Genomic DNA, 19571 nt, shown 5'->3' with positions numbered 1-19571 from the left:
GCTAACCATCATCTGAGCCTTCAAGAGTTGTAAGCTTTTTGCTGGTGGAGGGTCTTGCCTCGATGTTAATGGCTGCTCACTGATCAGGTTGGTGGCTGCTGAAGGCTGGGGTGGCTGTGGCAATTTCTTAAAATAAGACAACAATGAAGTTTGCCTCATTGATTGACTCTTCCTTTTATGAATGATTTCTCTGAAGCATGCGATGCTGTTTGATAGCATTTTACCCGCAGTAGAACTTCTTTCAAAATTGGAGTCAATTCTCTCAAACCCTGCCACTGCTTTATCAACTAAGTTTATGTAATATTCTAAATCTTTTGTTGTCATTTCAACAATCTTCACAGCATCTTCACCAGGAGTGCATTCCATCTCAAGAAACCACTCTCTTTGCTCATCCATAAGAAGCAACTCCTCGTCTGATAAAATTTTATCATGAGACTGCAGTAATTCAGTCACATCTTCAGGTTCCACTTCTGATTCTAGTTCTCTTGCTATTTCCACCCATTTGCAGTTACTTCTTCCACTGAAGTCTCGAACCTCTCAAAGTCATCCATGAGGGTTGGAATCTTCTAAACTCCTGTTTATATTGATATTTTGACTTCTTCCCATGAATCATGAATGTTCCTTTTTTCTTTTTTGAGGCAGATTGGCCCTGGGCTAACATCTGTGCCCATCTTGCTCTACTTTATATGGGACGCTGCCACAGCATGGCTTGACAAGCGGTGCGTCGGTCCACGCCTGGGGTCCGAACCTGTGAACCATGGGCCGCCGAAGTGGAGTGCGTGAACTTAACCACTAAGCAATCGGGCCGGCCCCAAATCACGAATGTTCTTCATGGCATCTAGAATGGTGAATCCTTTCCAGAAGGTTTTCAATTTACTTTGCCCAGATCCATCAGAGGAATGGCAGCTATCTATGGCAGCTATAGCCTCACAAAATGTATTTCTTAAATATTAAGACTGGAAAGTGGCAATTACTCCTTGACCTATGGCTGCAGAATGGATGCTGTGTTAGCAGGCATGAAAACAACATTCATCTTGTTGTACATCTCCATCAGAGCTCTTGGGTGACGAGGTGCACTGTCAATGAGAAGTCATATTTTGAAAGTATTCTTTTTTTCTGAGCCGTAGGTCTCAACAGTGGGCTTAAAATATTCAGTAAACCATGTTGTAAACAGATGAGCTGTCAATTCAGGCTTTGTGGTTCCATTTATAGAGCACAGGCAGAGTAGATTTAGCATAATTCTTAAGGGGGCCCTAGGATTTTCCGAATGGTAAATGAGAATTGGCTGCAACTTCAAGTCAAAAGCTGTATTAGCTCCTAACGAGAGAGTCAGCCTGTCCTTTGAAGCCAGGCATCGACTTTTCTCTAGCTATTAAAGTCCTAGATGGCATCTTCTTTCAATATAAGGCTGTTTGTCCACATTGAAAATCTGTTGTTTAGTATAGATTATTATTAGTAGATTATTAGCGTAGTTCATTAATGATCTTAGCTAGATCTTCTGGAAACTTGCTGCAGCTTCCACATCAGCATTTGCTGCTTCGCCTTGCGCTTTTATGTTATGAAGACACTTTCTTTCCTTAAACCTCATGAACTAAGCTCTGCTAGCTTCAAACTTTTCTTCTGCAGCTTCCTCACCTCTCTCAGCCTTCACAGAATTGAAGAGAGTTAGGGCCTTGCTCTGGATTAGGCTTTGGCTTAAGGGAATGTTATGGCTGGTTTGATCTTCTGTCCAGACCACTAAAACTTTCTCCACATCAATAATAAGGCTGTTTCACTTTACCATTCGTCTGTTCACTGGAGTAGCACTTTTACTCTCCTTCAAGAACTTTTCCTTTGCATTCACAATTTGGCTAACTGTTTGGTGCAAGAGGCCTAGTTTTTAGCCTATCACAGCTTTTGACATGCCTTCCTCACTAAGCTTAGCCATTTCTAGCTTTTGATTTCAAGTGAGAGACGTGCAATTCTCCCTTTCACTGGAACACTTAGAGGCCATTGTAGGGTTATTAATGGGCCTAATTTCAATATTGTTGTGTCTCAAGGAATAGAGAGACCCGAGGAGAGGGAAAGAGACAGGGGAACAGCCGGTTGGTGGAGCAGTCAGAACATACACAACATTTATCCATTAAGTTTGCCGTCTTATATGGGCGTGGTTTGTGGTGCCCCAAAACAATTACAATAGTAACATAAAAGACCACTGATCACAGATCACCATAACAAATATAATAATAATGGCAAAGTTCGAAATATTGTGAGAATTACCAAAATGTGATACAGAGACACGAAGTGAGCAAATGCTGTTGGGAAAATGGCGGCCGACAAACTTGCTTGATGCAGGGCTGCCACAAACCTTCAATTTGTAAAGAACACAATATCTGTGAAGTGCAATAAAGCGGAACACAATAAAATGAGGTATTTCTGTACTTTTTTTCAACGCTGATTGTACTAGAGTCTGAAAATTTGGATTTTTAACAAGCTCCTAGGTGGTGCTGATGCTGCTGGTCTGGGGACCACACTTGGAGAGCCACTGCTCTAAAGAATGTATATCATAAAATGGATACAATATCAGAGGAAAGTAATGAAAGGGAAGTGAATATTATAATATATCACAACTACAAGATCTTCTCTTTCTAGACACTGTGAAGGAAAATGATGACCAAAATGGTCAGAAAAGTCTAAGCATAATTACATTGGAAGAAACACATAAAGAGAGATTATCCAGTGAAACTTTTGGTGTTCTATATACTTTTAAAAAGCCTTTAAAAACCTCAAAATGTTAATGTCAGGGACTAGAAAAAAGCTAAAATGGTATGGAGTATCCATTTAGGAATTATAGTTGTTTATAAATAGAGCACCAAATCAAAGGTATTAACATTAAAATCATAGTAAAACAATAACAACAATAATAATGTTAATAGCAAATAATATCTATGGAGCACTTATGACTGCCAGGTACTATTCTACCTGCTGTAATATATTAATTCATTAAATCCTTACAACCCTATGAGTTACCTATTATCATATCCCCATTTTATAGATAAGGAAATTGAGGCATAGAGAATTTAAATAACTTGTTCAATGGTACACAGCTGATAAGTGTCAGAGCCAGGATTCACCCAAGGCGATGTAGGTCCAGAGCCTACTCTTTCCCATAATGCTCTACTCCTTCTCTTTCTTTTTGCTACCAACAACAAAAATTTCCTACCTCTGACTAAGTAACAAAAGCAATTTTCTACTGCTTTCTGTGAACTTCCCTTTTAATCACTTCAAAGGGAGTCATAAAAATTAAGTTGTGACCCACCATTTGAGGAGCTTAAAAACAGTGTCTGGGGGCCAGCCTGGTGGCATAGTGGTTAAGTTCTCGCGTTTGGTTTTGGCGGCCTGGGGTTCGCCGGTTTGGATCCTGGGCGTGGACCTACTCACCGCTCATCAAGCCATGTTGAGGTGGCGTCCCACATAGAAGAGCTACAACTCTACAACTATGATACACAACTATGTACTGGGGCTGTAAAAAGAAAAAGAGGAAGATTGGCAACAGATGTTAGTGCAAGGCCAATCTTCCTCAAAAAAAAAAACTTAAAAAAAGAATCAAAAAACAAAAAAAAAACAGTGTCTCGGTAGAAGGATGGGTACCTAGTTGTTCATTTGTGAAAATAAGTTGTGTAGTGGGCTCTGAAAGCCAAGGAAGTTGCAATCTCTGTTCTAGAAGCTTGCAGAAGAGGCAGAATGAGGAGACTTAGTTCCTTGAGGAGGGTAGGTGTAACATGCTTTAACCAGGGTGGCTGAATCACTCAAAGGAATACAGCCTTACCAGAAGCTGAAAAAACCTCAATGATAACCCTGCTGATGTTCCTAACTCTAGGTTGTTTGGTAGGTCTTGAAACTTTAAATAGCCCTGCAAAGGGATGTGGTAAGTTCCCATGACCTCTCTCTGCTGTGACAGCTTGGCCCTGTCCAAATGAATCTTAGTCACCACTTTGGCTATTTTAGGCCCAAGTTAGATTTTGTGGCACTGGGAGAAATACAGCATGTGTTTCTTGTGATGGGGCAAGCCTGAGCCCTATGGTAAAAGGCCTGTACTTGGGCAAAGAAAGGTTCAACCCCAAACAGGGTAATGTCACATAAGCCAAAGCAGCACTAGAGTTAAAAAGACTTTAGGGAAAAATTGAGAAAGAAGTATAATTAATGGCTTCTTTGGGGAAGACACTAACTTCAAAAACAGCTGACCAAATTTAACTTTGGATAATGAGGTTTTTTTCTTTTGTAGGCTACACTGGTTCAGATGTATATCAAAGCAAAGTAATAAAAGTCTTGGGAAACTGATTTGGGCACAATCTCAATAATGGCATGTCATTAATAATTACTTTTGCCAAGGACTTTCAAAGCAAATAAAGAAGAACCAGTTTGAACCCCTGACAGCAAAAGACCTAGGAGAAAGGCTTAACTGGGAATAATCATCCCCAACAATGACATGTTAAAATCTCCCCTGCCCTATAGTGGCATTTTCCAATAGAACTTTTTGCAGTGATGGAAATGTCCTATATCTGTGCTGTCCATTATAGTAGCCACTAGCCACATATGGTTACCGTACACTTGAAATGTGCTAGTGGGACTGGGGAATTGACCTTTTAATTTTATTTAATTTTAACTAATTTAAATTTAAATAGCTACATGTGGCTAGTCGTTACCACGTTGGACAATTCAGCTCTATAGGATAATATCATGGCCTACATTCCCCAAAATTCATATAAACGTTCTTACAAATCTAGAGTTGTATACAATCACTCATATATTTCAGGGGTTGAATAATAATGAATAATATTATTGCAACTTATGACATATTTGAAAATACTTACAAAGAAAACTTTTATAGTTGGCAGGAGTCACATGGCTAAGGAGGACTACTATCCAATCAGCCACTTAGAGGACAGAGTTGAATTTTTTTACAGTAATCAAAAGTAAGTCAAACCTAAGATAATTTTAAGACCATAATATAATAGTTTCCTCTGCTGGGGGGAGGGGGAAAATACTGTCCCATAAAATTTTTGCCCAGTGCTGAAAAGACTCCATTATTTTATGCTGGATCTTTTTCAAAACCTTTTCAAGTCAATGCGCTCCTCATATAGGGTAATTGCCATTTTTTTTTGTGGGGTGGAGGATAGGGAGAGTGATAAAAGGAGAAAAGTACCTAGGAAGAATAAAGAAAAGGTGAGAAAAGTAACTTGAAAATATTTTCTAGTAGACCAAGGTAGTGGGCATTTTTACTGCTTTGGGATGGTTGTTCAATCCTAATTTCCATTCTAATTCGGTGTTGTTTCCATTGAACTAAACTCACATTTTTTTGTCAAAATATTTAAGTTTGAGAAAACGTGGCCTAGATTCATATTTAACGATAATGGATAACAATAGTAAATTACTATTTGTAAAGTAATTATATCTGTTATGAATTTTAAAGATAATATAAATGTAAAATATGGTTAATCTTCCATTTATTATAACTTATTATTTAGATTCATATTTAGATATTACCTTAAATGATTTAAAAAACCAAAATCTTATTGAAATGGTGGTAATTTTTGGAAGTGAGAATTTAGCTGTAAGAAAAACAATGGCCAACACTAGGATATATTTATGGGCACTGAAACAGAATAAAAATATTATCATCAACTGTATATGTCTGGCTTTTTGCTGATTTCTTTAATTTACCTTTAGTTTCCTCCTTGCATTGAATTTCCTCAGTTGCTCTACTGTTTCTGGAAGATGAATCTTGTAGGCATAACGATCCCGCTCCTATAAAAGAAGAAAGATAATGAACATACGCAACCGTTTAAAAAAGTGAAGAAGTTTAATCTAAAACAAACTTTAAATAAAGCCCAAATTCTTAAATGTGAAACTTAGATTGAATTCTAGGAGACTGGAGATTTTATTCCATGATACTGGCAAACATTCTCAAATGAGGGATATGAAGGTCAAAACTGACAGTAAAATAATATTTTATTTTCAGCAATAATAAACGGCTGAAATAATAGGTCATGTAATTTTCAGATATATTGCTATGTGGCTAAACTAATTAATCATAATTATTATGAAAGTATGGAGTTACCTTTGACATGATCTTGTCAGGTAAAATGAGCATCTGAAAAATTAACTCCATAACTGATTGAGCATTCTTAGTTGTCAGGAATAACCGGATTAAAAAATATCACTGTATCTTCGAAGTAGAACAAACTTTTGAAGGTCATCTAATTCAACCATTTCCCATGTGGGATCCCCTTCAATCTGTGATGGATGATCACTCTGTTTGACCTCGTCCAGGAGGAGATCATTACTTTATGGCAACCCATTACAATTTTAAGAACATGAAAATGTTCTTACTCAGCTTGGGCCCCTATCTGGCTTGTTTGGGCTAGCTGTCTTCTGGGGCATCACAGAGCACACATACTACCTCTTCCATATGATAACCTTTCAGTAGTTAAGAGGGGAATCATGCTTCCACTAAATCTATTCTTCTCCATGATAATGTCTCCAGTTGCCTCAACCATTCTTCATGTATATTTCAAATCTCTTGTCATTCTTCTTATCCCCGCCCCTTTGGTTCTACTCTAATTTGTCAATGTATCTTAAAGATTTGTCTGCTGTAAGTATTCACTTCACAAATGTTTCTAGAGAGCCTACTATGTGCCAGGTTGGGATACACAAGTAAACAAAACCAACAAAGATTCAGGCCCTCAGGTAGCTCATATTCTAGTGGGAAAAGATAAGAAAATAACAAAACAGATAATATAGAGTATGTGAGAAGTGCTATGGAATGAAGCAAAAAGTAAAGGAGAGTAAAAGGGATTGAGTACATTGCAATTTAAAATAGGGTGGTCAAGCAGGACCAATTGAGAAGGTGACATCCAAAAGAGGTGAGGGAGTGGTCTAGGCAGGGAGAACAACCAATGCAAAGGCCCAAAGGAGGGAGTGTGCCTGGAATTTTCAGGAACTAGCAAGGAGACTCATGTGTGTGGAGTAAATTATAGATCAGATGAGAGAGGCGACAAGGCTGGGGTAGGCCATAAAGGGCCTTTGGCTTTTATTCTGAGTGGCAGAGGGAGGAATTAGGGGGTTTTGAGCTGGAGTGACATGATCTGACAACTTTAAAGGAACACCGTGTTTGTTGTGCTGAGAAAAGATTGGAAGGGGGAGAGAGTTTAAAAAAAAAAAGGCAGAGAGACCAGTTAGGAGGCTATTGCAGTAATCCAGGGAAGAGATGATGGTGGATGAAACCAGATGGAAACAATAAAAAGGGTGAAAGGGAGATAGGCTGTCAATATATTATGTTTTCCCCAAAAAGTTTTACTTAAGTATAATTAGCATACAATAAACTGCACGTTTAAAATGTACAATCTGAGGCCGGCCTGATGGCGCAAGCGGTTAAGTGCGCGCGCTCCGCTGCGGCGGCCCGGGGTTCGCAGGTTCGGATCCCCGGCGCGTACCGACGCACCGCTTGTTAAGCCATGCTGTGGTGGCATCCCATATAAAGTAGAGGAAGATGGCCACGGTTGTTAGCTCAGGGCTCATCTTCCTCAAGAAAAAAGGGGAGGATTGGCATCAGATGTTAGCTCAGGGTTAGTCCTCCTCACAAAAAAAAAATAAAATAAAATGTACAATCTAATAAGTTTTGACATCTGTATACAACCATGAAACCATCACCACAATCAAGATAATGAACATATCCATCACTCTCAAAAATTTCCTTGTGCCCCTTTGTCATCCCCCTCCCCAGGCAACCACTGATCTACTGTCACTATAGATTAGCTCGTATTTTCTAGAATTTTATGTAAATGGAATCATACAAAATGTACTCATTATTGTCCAGCTTCTTTCATGCAGCATAAAGATTTTGAACTTCATCCATGTTGTTGCAGGTATCAACAGTTCATTCCTTTTTATTGCTGACTGGTACTCCATCGTATGTATGTACCATAATTTGTTTATCCATTCACCTGTGATGGACCCTGGGTTGTTTCTAATTTTTGGCTATCATGTATAAAGCTACTATGAACATTAACATATAAGTCTTCATATGGACATACATTTCACTTCTCTTAGCTAAATACTTAGGTGTAGAATGGTTAGGTCATATTATAGGAGTATGTTTACCCTTTTAAGAAACTCCCAAACTGTTTTCCAAAGTGGTTGTACCATTTTACTTTCCCATAGCAGTGTATGAGTTCCAGTTGTTCTACATCCTCACCAACACTTGGTAGGTTAGTCTTTTTGATTTTAGCCATTCCGACATATGTATGTATAAGTACCTCATTGGTGTTAATTTGTATTTTCTTTACGACTAATGATGTTGAGCATGTTTACGTGTGCTTATTTGCCATCTGTATATCTTTGTTGTTGAAGATATTGCTCAAACCTTGTCCCATTTTGAATTGGGTTGTGTGTTTTTTTATTATTGAGTTTTGAGAATTCTTTGTATATTCTGAATATAAATACTTTAACAGATATATAATTTGCAAATATTTATTCCCATTTTGTGGCTTGTCTTTTCATTCTCTTAACAGTGTCTTTCAAAGAACAGTTCTTAATTCTGAATATATTTTGAAGGTAGAGAGAACAGGATTTTCTGACAGACAGGATGTGGGGTGTGAGAGAAAGAGAGGAGTCAAGGATGACACCAAGGTTTTTAGTGTGAGCAACTAAAGTCTGACACCGACTGAGGTGGGGAAGACTGTAGATGGAACAGATTTTTTTGAGGGGGTAAGATGGGGAGGAGACCAGGACTTTAGTTTTGGACATGTTATGCCTGAGATATCTAAAGTTCAAGTTGAGATTCAAGTAGGTACTCAGACATACAAGCCTGGAGTTCAGAGAGAAGTCTAGGCTGAAAATATAATTGGTGGTGGGGGGGGTCATAAACATTTAGAAGGTGTCAAGTATTAAGTTAGTACTTAACTATGTCCCAGGCACTGAATTTGGGACTTTCAAAGGCAATATCCCATTTATTCTTTAAAACAACTATATAAGATAGTAGAGATAATACTACACATTAGTTATCTCAAAGTGTCATGGCTCAAACTGGACATAATTGTTATCATCACAGCTAGCATTTACTGACGGCTTATTATGTGCCAGGCGCTGTTCTAGTGCTTTACATGTTTATATTACTTATTCCTCACAACAATCCTAGGAGGTACATATCATTATTATCCTATTATATAGTTGGGAAAATGAGATGCATTATACCAGATGAGGATTAATTAGTATGGAGTGGAGTGGACCTCTTACTTCTCTTGATCTGGATACTATATAATATTTATAAATAAAGTCCAAAGTCATCATCATCACCACCACCACCACCTCTTCCTCCTCTTACTCTTCTTCCTCATTATTATTATTTTGTAACTAAATTCCCATTTGTATGTGAGCCACTTCTAAAATCATAAAATCTTTTACATAAAAAGGCATTGCCTGTTAGTATGTGCCAAGCAAGAATGCACTCACATTAAACCTTTTAGAATGGGTGGCAACATCTTAAAAGAAAACCTGGAGCCAATAGTGGGGCGCTTGTAAGAAATGTTTCATAATCAACACAGAGAACAATGCTGTGCAGAAAAATATGAACAATGATTCACAAGAGTTAGACTCTGAATGTGAAGAAAATTTTAGGAATTTCTTAACTACTTTATTTTCCTTTTTATATATACACAAGGGTGATCTATAAAAAAAAGTCTATGTCCTCCCCCCTAAAATAAATAAAATCAATATTTTGGTATCATGTACTTATACAATTTATTTTTGAATTTAAATGTAGGATTTTTGCAGTTAGTCCTGTCAAAATTTCACCTTTATCAGTGAAAATTCCTAAGGAATGAATACAAACACTTTAAAATTTATTTTCAATATTAATGACTAAAAGTGACAGGAGTTCCACTGGAGAGCAAAATGATATTTTTCTCGAGTACACATACAGCACTTGATGTCAAAATGACTCCAATTTTCATCTTTGCTAGATCCCATATGCTAAATATCTTGGCAATGATTTCATTATCTTTAGTGACTTAACCTCCTTTTCCGTCACTGAGCCAAAACAGGTTCACCAGTACAGAAGACATAAGAACTTGTCAAATAACTAGCAGAGAGGATAAAATTACTATTTTAGAATGAGCAATGGAATCTTTTAATGGAGTGCTATTACTGTTTGTGGATTACAAATTTTAATTGTGTTATGTTTGATGTTTAACCTATACTGAAACACAAACATCAAAATTGGCTTTGCATTATTTTTTGAATAAAAATTGTTTCGCATCATGATAGAATACAGGAAAAAAAGTACAGGGAGGATCTTAAAAATAGGAAGAAAAAAACCCAAACAAAAAGAAACCACATGGTATAGTAGAAAGACAATGGTTTTGGTAGTCAGAAAGTCTTTTGTGAAAATTCTGGGTCATTTAGGTACTAGCCGTATGACCTTACATTCTATCAGTTGTTTCTTTTTGAAAACTAATCTTACAGGACTTCTGTGGAGATTAAATGAGATGCTGTATAGGTACATGATTGGTTTTAATAATCACTCTTTTTTTTTTTGGTGAGGAAGATTAGCCCTGAGCTAACATCTGTTGCCAATCCTCCTCTTTTTGCTGAGGAAGATTGGCCCTGGGCTAACATCCGTGCCCATGTTCCTCTACTTTATATGTGGGATGCCTGCCACAGCATGACTTGATGAGTGGTATGTAGGTAGGTCCGCGCCCAGGATCTGAACCTGTGAACTCTGGGCCACCGAAGTGGAGTGTGCGAACTTAACCACTATGCCACTGGGCCGGCCCCCTTAATAATCACTTTTCTTAGTCAAGATGTAGAAACCTCTGATGTAAAATAATTCAGGAGCTCTTGTAGGTGGGTGTGCATGCGTGTGTGTGTATCAACAAATAGCTTACTAAATAAGCTTTGTTATTTTCTAACTGAAAACATGTTTCTATCACATAAGAAAAAAGGTAAAAATAAAACCTAGTGAAAATTACAGAGGACCAAACCCGTGACCCATTTCTAACTGTTTCCAAAAAGGGTGAACCAAGTGACAGCATGTTTTTGAATGAAGAGTCTAAGGCTGCTCTGTCTAGTACAGTAGCCACTAGGTAAGGCTACTAAAATTAAAACTAATATAATTAAAAATACAGTTTTTCAGTTGTACTAGCCACATTTCAAGTGCAAAATAGCCAACATGTGGCTAGTGGTTACTGCATTGGACACTGCAGATATAAAACACTGTCACCCTGGCAGAAAGTTCTTACTGGACAGTGCTAGTAGGGAGTCTCTCTTTCATTTTTACTACTACTGAATTGAGGCTAAAATCTAACTGAATTTTGCTTAAAATGAAATTGCTTAACATTTTAGGTATATGTAACAGAAAAATTTTCCACTCCTATTTTTATTTTAAAAGGGTCTTCATTCCCTTCCTCAGACTCTTTGTAGTCTTTGCATGTAGTAGAACTGAGATCAACCTTCTGGCTGACACCTAATGTGAGAAAGAGAGAGAGAGAAAGGCCTGGGGAAGTGGCTTGAAAGATGCACGTCATGCCTGGTTTCTAGAGCAAGAAATGGGCATTGGAGCTACTTTTTTTTGTGTGAAGAAGATCAGCCCTGAGCTAACATCCATGCCAATCCTCCTCTTTTTGCTGAGGAAGACTGGCCCTGGGCTAACATCTGCGCCCATCTTCCTCCACTTTTTTATATGGGATGCTGCCTCAGCATGGCCTGACAAGCGGTGCCTCAGTGTGCACCCAGGATCCGAACCTGGGCTGCCAGCAGCGGAGCACGCGCACTTAACCACTACGCCACGGGGCCTGCCCTGGAGCTGCTTTTTAAAACGTCCCATATTCAACAGAATAGATACTTCTTTTTCCAAACTCTACTTTTCTAGAGTTCTCGATGACAAGAAAACGGATGATTCAAAAGTGAAAGCAGAAACAGAAATAGAAGGCTCTGAAAGCTGGAGAAAAGAAGGCCGACCGGGGAGGGAGTCCCAGGACGTGAGGGGCGATCCTGTGGTGATATCGCTGGGATTTTTTTTGCCTCTGAACATATCCTGGCCTGGGTGTGAGAGCAGCTGGCAACGTGGAAACTCCAAGGAAAAGGAGCACAGACAAAATGAGCCGCAAGAAATGCCTACTCTTTCTAGCCAAGGACTGAGAAGAGGTTGGCTCTCTAGGACAGAACCCTTCTGACTGCACCTACTCCAGGGGAACGCCATGAAAGAAGACAAGTTCCTCCCTCAGAACCCTTTCCCACCCCAGCCCTGCCTGAAGCAAACATCAGCAAGGAGGCAGCACCACACCCCCTGGAGAGGAGGGGCAGGATTACAAAGAGAAGGGAACTGGGCAAGGGGTCTTTAAGTCTTTATATGAAGTCCTCGGCACACTCCCAATATACTCAAGTGTAAAACCAACCAGAATCAACACGGCAAGAGCTGTGAGACTAAACTATGATATGGAATATATCCTCACATTTCAAATGAGCACCAGGGTAGCACACAAGTGGGGCAGACCAGATGAGTACTGCAAAGGCACTGAAAATGAAATTGGCATTTGAATGAATGAATGAAACACAGCCCATAAAAGCGGGCAAGGACATGTTCTCTGAATCTAATCAGGTTAACTGCGTATTTAAAATAGAATATTTAAATCAGAATCATAGTCTCATTACATAATAATACTAAAAAGGTCCAACACACTATTCAAAATTACTCTTCATACTAGGTACCAGAAGAATCTCAATTTGAGTGAGAAAAGACATCAATAGATACCAACACTGAGATGGCACAGATGTTAGAATCATCCAGCCAGGATTTTCAAGCAGCCACTATAAAAATGCTCCCCAAAGCAATTATGAATGGCTAAAAAAATACCGACATTATCAAGTGCTGACCAGGACACAGAGAAATTGGATCTCTCATACACTGCTCGTGGGAAAGTAAAATAATATTCAGCCACTCTGGAAAATGGTTTGGCAGTTTTTATAAAATTGAACATATACTTAGCATATGACTCAGCAATCCCACTCATAGGTTTTTATGTTAGAGAAATAAAAATCTGTATACAGTTGTTCACAGCAGCTTTATTTGTATTAGCCAAAACTCAAAACAACCCAAATGCCTTTCAAAAGATGAATGGATAAAAAAACTGTTGTACATCCATACCATGGACTACTACTCGGCAATAAAAAGGAAAGAGCTATTGATACACACAACAACTTGGATGGATCTCAAGGGCTTTATGATGAGCAAAAAGATCCAATCTAAAAAGGTGACTGAGAAATAATAATAAATATGTATACTGGTCTCTGTGCCCCAGTACCTGACACAGAGCTCCCAAAACCCTTGCAAATAGGGGTGCTAGGAAAATCTTCTGTTCTAGTATTTAGTCTCTGTCCCCAGCTCCTGACTCAGAGCTCTTAAAATCCTTGTAATTTCCTAAGTGATAAGAGCACTGGAGCATCTTTTGTTCTAATATTTGGTCTTTGACGCTGGTTCCTGACATAGAGCTCCTAAATCCCTTGGAATTTCCTGGGTGACAGTAGCGTCTTTTGTTCTAATGAGGTAACTCTTATTCTAATGAGGTGGGCTCCTGGATGGGGGCTGGTCACCAGAAAGATCAAGCCATGATTAGAAGCCTGGAATTTTCAGCGCCACCTCGCATTTTCCAGAGAGGGAAGAGGAGCTGGAAATGGACTTAATGATTGATTGTGCCTATGTGATGAAGCCTCCATAAAAATCCCAAAAGTACGGGGTTCAGAGAGCTTCTGGGTTGGTGAACACATCTACACGCCAGGAGGGTGGTGCATCCCAACTCCACGGGGACTGAAGCTTCTGTGCTTGGGACCCTTCCAGACCTTGCCCTATGTTATCTCTTCGTCTGGCTGTTATCTGTATCCTTTATCATATTCTTTACTATATAATAAACTGGTAAATATAAGTGTTTTCCTGATTTCCGTGAGTTGTTCTAGCAGATAATCGAATCCATGAGGGAGTCATGGGACCCTCTGATTTGTAGCCAAGTCGGACAGAAATTGTGGGTAATCTGGGGACCTACTTCTTTCGACTGGCATCTGAAGTGGGAAGCAGTCTCGTGGGACTGAGTCCTTAACCTGTGGAGTCTGCATTGACTCCAGTTAGTGTCAGAATTGAACTTAAATGTAGGACACCCAGCTGCTGTCACAGAGAATTGCTTCGTCTGGGGAAAAAAGCCACACACATCTGGTGTCAGAAGTGTTGAGTGTGGTAGTAGTGTGAGAGTACAGGAGAAACACACTGGAGAAGTGAGTTTTTCCTAAAGAGTTACATATTGTATAATTCCATTTATATAATACTTTCAAAAGGACAAAAATTATAGTGATGGAGAATGGATCAATAGTTACCAGGGGTTAGGGGGAGGATAGGATTATTAAGGAGTAGCACGAGGGGTGACAGAACAGTTCTACATCCTGATTATGGTGACGGTTATGCAATTCTATACATGTGATAAAATTTCATAGAACTACACACCAAAAAAAAAAAAAAAAGGAATACGTACAAAAACTGGTGCAATTTGAATAAGGCCTGTAGTTTAGTTAATAGTAGGGTTCCAATGTTGATTTCCTAGTTTTTACAATTGTGTTACAGTTACATAAGATGTTATCATTGGAGAGAAGAATGGTGAAGTGTACACGGGAACTCTCCGTACTATTTTTGCCACTTCTACGTGAGTCTAAAATTATTTCAAAATAAAAAGTTTAAAATAAAGCACTTCCAGTCTACATGTTTAACTTTCCTATAGGCTTCATAATTCCAAATACCTCCAATCACTCACTGAGCCCCATCAATTTTCCTTCGTTAAAATCTCTCAGTCTGGGTACTTCTTTCCCACTTCCATTTTTACTCCCTGGTCCAGGCCCCCCTCACCTCCTGACTGGACAGCCAAGGCTTCTATAGGATCTTTCTGCCTCCACTACTTGCATCCCGACAAGCAACCCAGCTGCACACAGTGTCCTAAGGAATTATATGAGCATGCCGCTTGCACTGTATCCTTGCTCAAAAACTTACAGTAGCTTTTCACTCTTACACCTTAATATCTAAAGTACTTAATTTGGCATTCTAGACTATATATACTCTTCCTTCAAACCAGATTTTCCAGTCTACTAGTGCTATAATCCTTCAGATGGCTGACATTTGCATCACAACTGTTTGCTTCCTGCCCCCACCTGCCCTGAGCACTTTGTAATGCTTTTCCTGTGCTCCCCTGCACCTCCCATGTGGAGTGCCTGTCCCTCTTTAGTCCCACTAACATGAGCAGCCTTCTCTGGGGCTCCAGCCTACAGCGATTCTTCACGCTCCATCAGTCTTCCTGAGCCCATAGCTCTGTACTCTTCTGTGATGCTTCTCACTTGTGACTTCTTTGAGGTTATCTTTCTGTCTTTACGTCATATTAGTGTCATTTGAAAATCCAGTTTATAGCCTGACTATGCCTTTCTCTCTCTACCAGATTGGGAAGTTTAGTACATGGCCGACTGTGAACTCTATTTCTAGTGAACACCTTTTCTGATCACCATTCACAAAGGTGAAGTGAACAGAGATAAGGACACAGTCGAAAAATATTTGTTTTTTAATAAAATTATGCTTAATTATGATTTCTGATATTTTATAAGCAGATGAAATCACAAGATTTAAAAATAAGTCTATTACAGTCTCTCTTACCAGAAAACAAGTAAACAATAACAAAATCCAAGGCATTATAAATGAAACAGAAGAACAAAAAAAATGCTTTTCTGGATTAAATAGTCTTACCTGAAACTAACAGTAATGTGACATGAATTCAGAAAAATTTCTATAGCAACATGCCTTTTACTTTAATGAAGAACTTGATTCATCATCTCTTGTGCACACCAGATGCTGAATATACATTTAATTGATGTGTTGACTGACTTTTCCAAAATTCAAATTAATTAGTCTGATAGAAATACCCTTTTCATGTTTTATTACAGTCAATATACTTTAGGGTCTACATATTAAGCCTACAAAGGGTGTGAAAAGAGCTCAATTATCTATGAGGAAAGTATAATAATTTTAGTTGGTCTTAGTTTTGTTGAGATGAATATTCACAGCAAACATCACTAATTTAGATAAAAGTGTTAAACAGGTTTTGTTAAACAGGTTTGATTTAACAATCATAAGACATTCACATATTACTTGGTCTATTTACTCATTCTTTTTTGATGTGAAATGACTGATTTGGACCCTTTTTTGGGGTTTTACCAAAGAAATAATTCTTTTTTTTTTTTTTTGACGTAAAGCAATGGCATTATTACTTTCGGCACTCTTCATTACAAGGATTTTCATCATCTTACTTCTTCACTTTGCAGTTATTCAGGAGTTTTTCATATTTAAACCGTAGCTTAAATCTTAGCTATTACTAAGTTAACACCACTTACATCCACAGCAATGATGTACAAGTATACATGGATAAGTATTTAAATATAACAAGCCTGTTCTCATCAGCTAGATAACATTCTTATTGAAGTCTTCCATCTTTAGATGACACACAAGCAGTGAAGGTCAACTGTAGCTCAGACTCGGCACATGACACTGAGCTCAAATCACCTTCCAGAACTTTTTCATTTAAGTTACTGACATTTTTTTGTCTTTTGTCTTTCTAGTGCCAGAAATCTATTGTGTATTAAGCTCATATTATTTAGAATGAGAACTATAATCATTGCAGGGACAAGGGTTTCCAAAAATAAATATGTTATTAACCAAGATAAGCATGATAATAAAAGCCAAATTTTCTAAAGGATCTTAAAAATGACTAACATGGCTGCCATTTTCATTGTTATTTGGCATTTAAACTGGCTTCTAATGAACAAAAGATCCCCATTATGGAGAAACTAAGAACGGCAAAGGGGAAATAGAAGTCCCTCCTACACTGTTCATTTCTGGGAGAAAAAATACCAAGAAATTATCTAAGAACTGTTTACCTACTCTTTTCTGGGGGAAATCAGGAATAACTGGGACTGGAGATTTCAAGTCAAAAATAACTAGAACTGAGTATCAGAGGGTTGAATGCAGATTTGAGAAATAATATTCTTAAGGAGAATCAAGATCCCATTGGAATCTCAAAATTGTTCTGTAATATTATTATTCCATGTCATCGCCACTAAGATATATTATTAATCTACATTTTAATATATCTTATTGTTTTGCATAATCTCTGGGGAAGTAGCATGGTCTAATTCATTTGTTCATTCATTCAATCATTAGTATTCATTGAGCACCTACTACATGCCAGATACTTTCTAGGGTGCTAGACAGAAGCGAACCAATAGCTAAAAGTTCCCACTCTTATGCAGCTTGTATTTTATGGGGGTAGACAGACAACAAATAAATAAGTCAAGTGTAAGTACATCTTATGGTGACAAACACCATGGAGAAAACTACAGAGTTCGGAAGGGGGATAGGGAATACTGGCGGCAGGGGGCATTCCTTCTCCCACATTTTAAATTGAGTGGTCAGGGAATAAGCCATGAAAATATCTGGGGGAAGAATGTTCTAGGGAAAGGGCACAACTAACACACAGGCACTGAGGCGAGAATGTGCCTGCGGTGTGAGGAACAGCAAGGCGGCCAATATGAGGAGAGCAGAGTGAAAGAAGAGGAGAATAGTAAGGGGTGACATCAGAGAGGTATCAGGGAGCAAAACTATATATTGGATTAAGAAAGAATACCTCAGGAGAGAGGCCTGGCCTGAAGGTATAAATTCAGGAGTCACTGGTCGACAGACAGCATTTAAAGCCTTTAAAACTAGATGGGTCTCCAAGGGCCTGAGTGTAGATAGAGAGAAAGAGGAGCAAGGACGGAGGTCTATGGGATTCCAATGTGAAGAGGTGGGTGGGGGGAGAGGAGGAAGGATCAACACGAGCTGAGAAGGAGCAGCCAGAGAGGTAGAAGGGAAACCAGGAGAAGGAGGCATCCTGAAGCCAAGAGAAGACAGTGTTTCAGGAGGATGGACGTCAATTGTTGCTGATACGCCAAGAGGGAGAAGGCCTGAGATTTGACCACTGGACTTAGCAACCTGAAAGTCATTAGTGACTTGACAAGAGCAGTTTTAGTGGAGTCTGCAGGATTGGAACCCTGATGAGAGTGGGTTCAAGAAAAGGGATGGGAGAAACTGGAGAAAGTGAGCACAGACAACTCTTTGTAGGAGTTTTGCTGTCAAGGGGTGCAGAGAATAGGGATAGAAGCTGGAGGGGGCTGTAGGGTCAGGAGAAGGTGTGTGTGTGTGCACACGTAATAAAAATAAATTGCAGCATGTTAGAGTCAACAGAGATAGGAAACTGAGGATGCAGGAAGGGGAACACTGCTGGAGCGGTGTCCTTAAATAAACAAAGGGATAGACCTGGTGTACAAAGGAAAGGGTTGTGGTAGGATGAATTAAAACCCTGGTTCCACCACCGACAACTTCTGTGACTTGGGGCAAGATTCTTAACCTCTCTGAGCCTTACTTTTCTCACCTGTAAAGTGAGAAGTTCCTGGAATTACTGAACTGTATATTGTATTCATTAAATAGTACTGTTTCATTGAAGTCCCAAGTTATCATTTTCCTTAATACTCATTCACAAGATGGGATAGAAAAAGAATTTTAAAAATCTGCCTTTTTCCTAAAATAATAAATCCATATCTAGTATCTACTGAAATAAATATAGTGCTACAAAGCATATAGTCACACCCACAATAAAGATCATTCATTTTTTATTGTTACACAGTACTATTTCAGTTGTTCATGTTGCACATCTTTGGAACATGTGTTGGTAGAGAAAAACAGGCCTTCCTCCCTGATATATTCTGTCTTAATCCACTTTTGTACCCTCTGTCTGATAGCTGAATGTCACTTGAATGGTATATTCTCTACCCCAATGTTTAAAGAGGATGTGCAGAAACAGCAAACAAGATGAGTAAAACTGTAATGCAAAAATGCTCAGAAAAAAGGAAAGGTGGAAAGGGCATCTCACAGAGCAACACATTCTTGTCACTGGAAGTGTTCAAACAAAGTGTAGATGGCCACCAATGAGCTCATGTACCTTAAGCCATGGGTGATTCAGTGCTTCATAAACAGTGATCCTTTCAGCTGGATCCAGCATCAGCATGCGACGTACAAGGTCTTTGGCACTTTCAGAGATATGGCTCCACTGCCTTGGATTCATCTAAAGAGGAGGAAAGGAAAATTACATAGTTATTTTCAGTGAGAAGTTAACATTCACTATTATTTAATATTCCTGTGCTGTTTCAATGTGAATAAGATTCTCAGAGCAAAGAAGAGAAATCTGATTCTAAAGGCTTGCTTTCTAAGGAAGAAGGGGACAAATGTAATTCTTTTTTTGTTGTTTGTTATATGAGATTTTACATCAGTAAATATTCCTTACATATGTTCTTGTTATTACGTTATAATACTTTTAATAATTGAAGAATAGAATGTTCATAATTCCAGGTTCTACCTCAGCTAAAATAGAGTCTAGAATCTAGACTCTAAAGAGACTAGAATACTTTGATTCAGAAAGGAC

At 38.6% G+C, this 19571-nt stretch overlaps 1 protein-coding gene across 10 annotated transcripts in view; it reads right to left on the bottom strand.

The window, feature by feature from the left end:
• The window catches only part of CASK (calcium/calmodulin dependent serine protein kinase), a 417632-nt gene that overhangs the window by 112021 nt on the left and 286040 nt on the right, over positions 1 to 19571 (bottom strand). For all 10 annotated transcript variants that reach the window (XM_087427616.1, XM_087427612.1, XM_087427614.1 and 7 more), the window contains 2 exons: positions 19092 to 19214; positions 5704 to 5787 (listed from right to left, as the gene is read on the bottom strand). In XM_087427616.1, the coding sequence (XP_087283742.1) occupies positions 5704 to 5787; positions 19092 to 19214 (207 nt within the window). The remainder of the gene's footprint in view (positions 1 to 5703; positions 5788 to 19091; positions 19215 to 19571) is intronic.

Source organism: Ceratotherium simum, chromosome X (genome assembly GCF_057802395.1).
Source record: "Ceratotherium simum simum isolate JZ-2026a chromosome X, ASM5780239v1, whole genome shotgun sequence".
Taxonomy (NCBI): Eukaryota; Metazoa; Chordata; class Mammalia; order Perissodactyla; family Rhinocerotidae; genus Ceratotherium; species Ceratotherium simum.
Note: the sequence above shows the minus strand (reverse complement) of the source record. Positions and strands in the feature narration are given on the sequence as shown.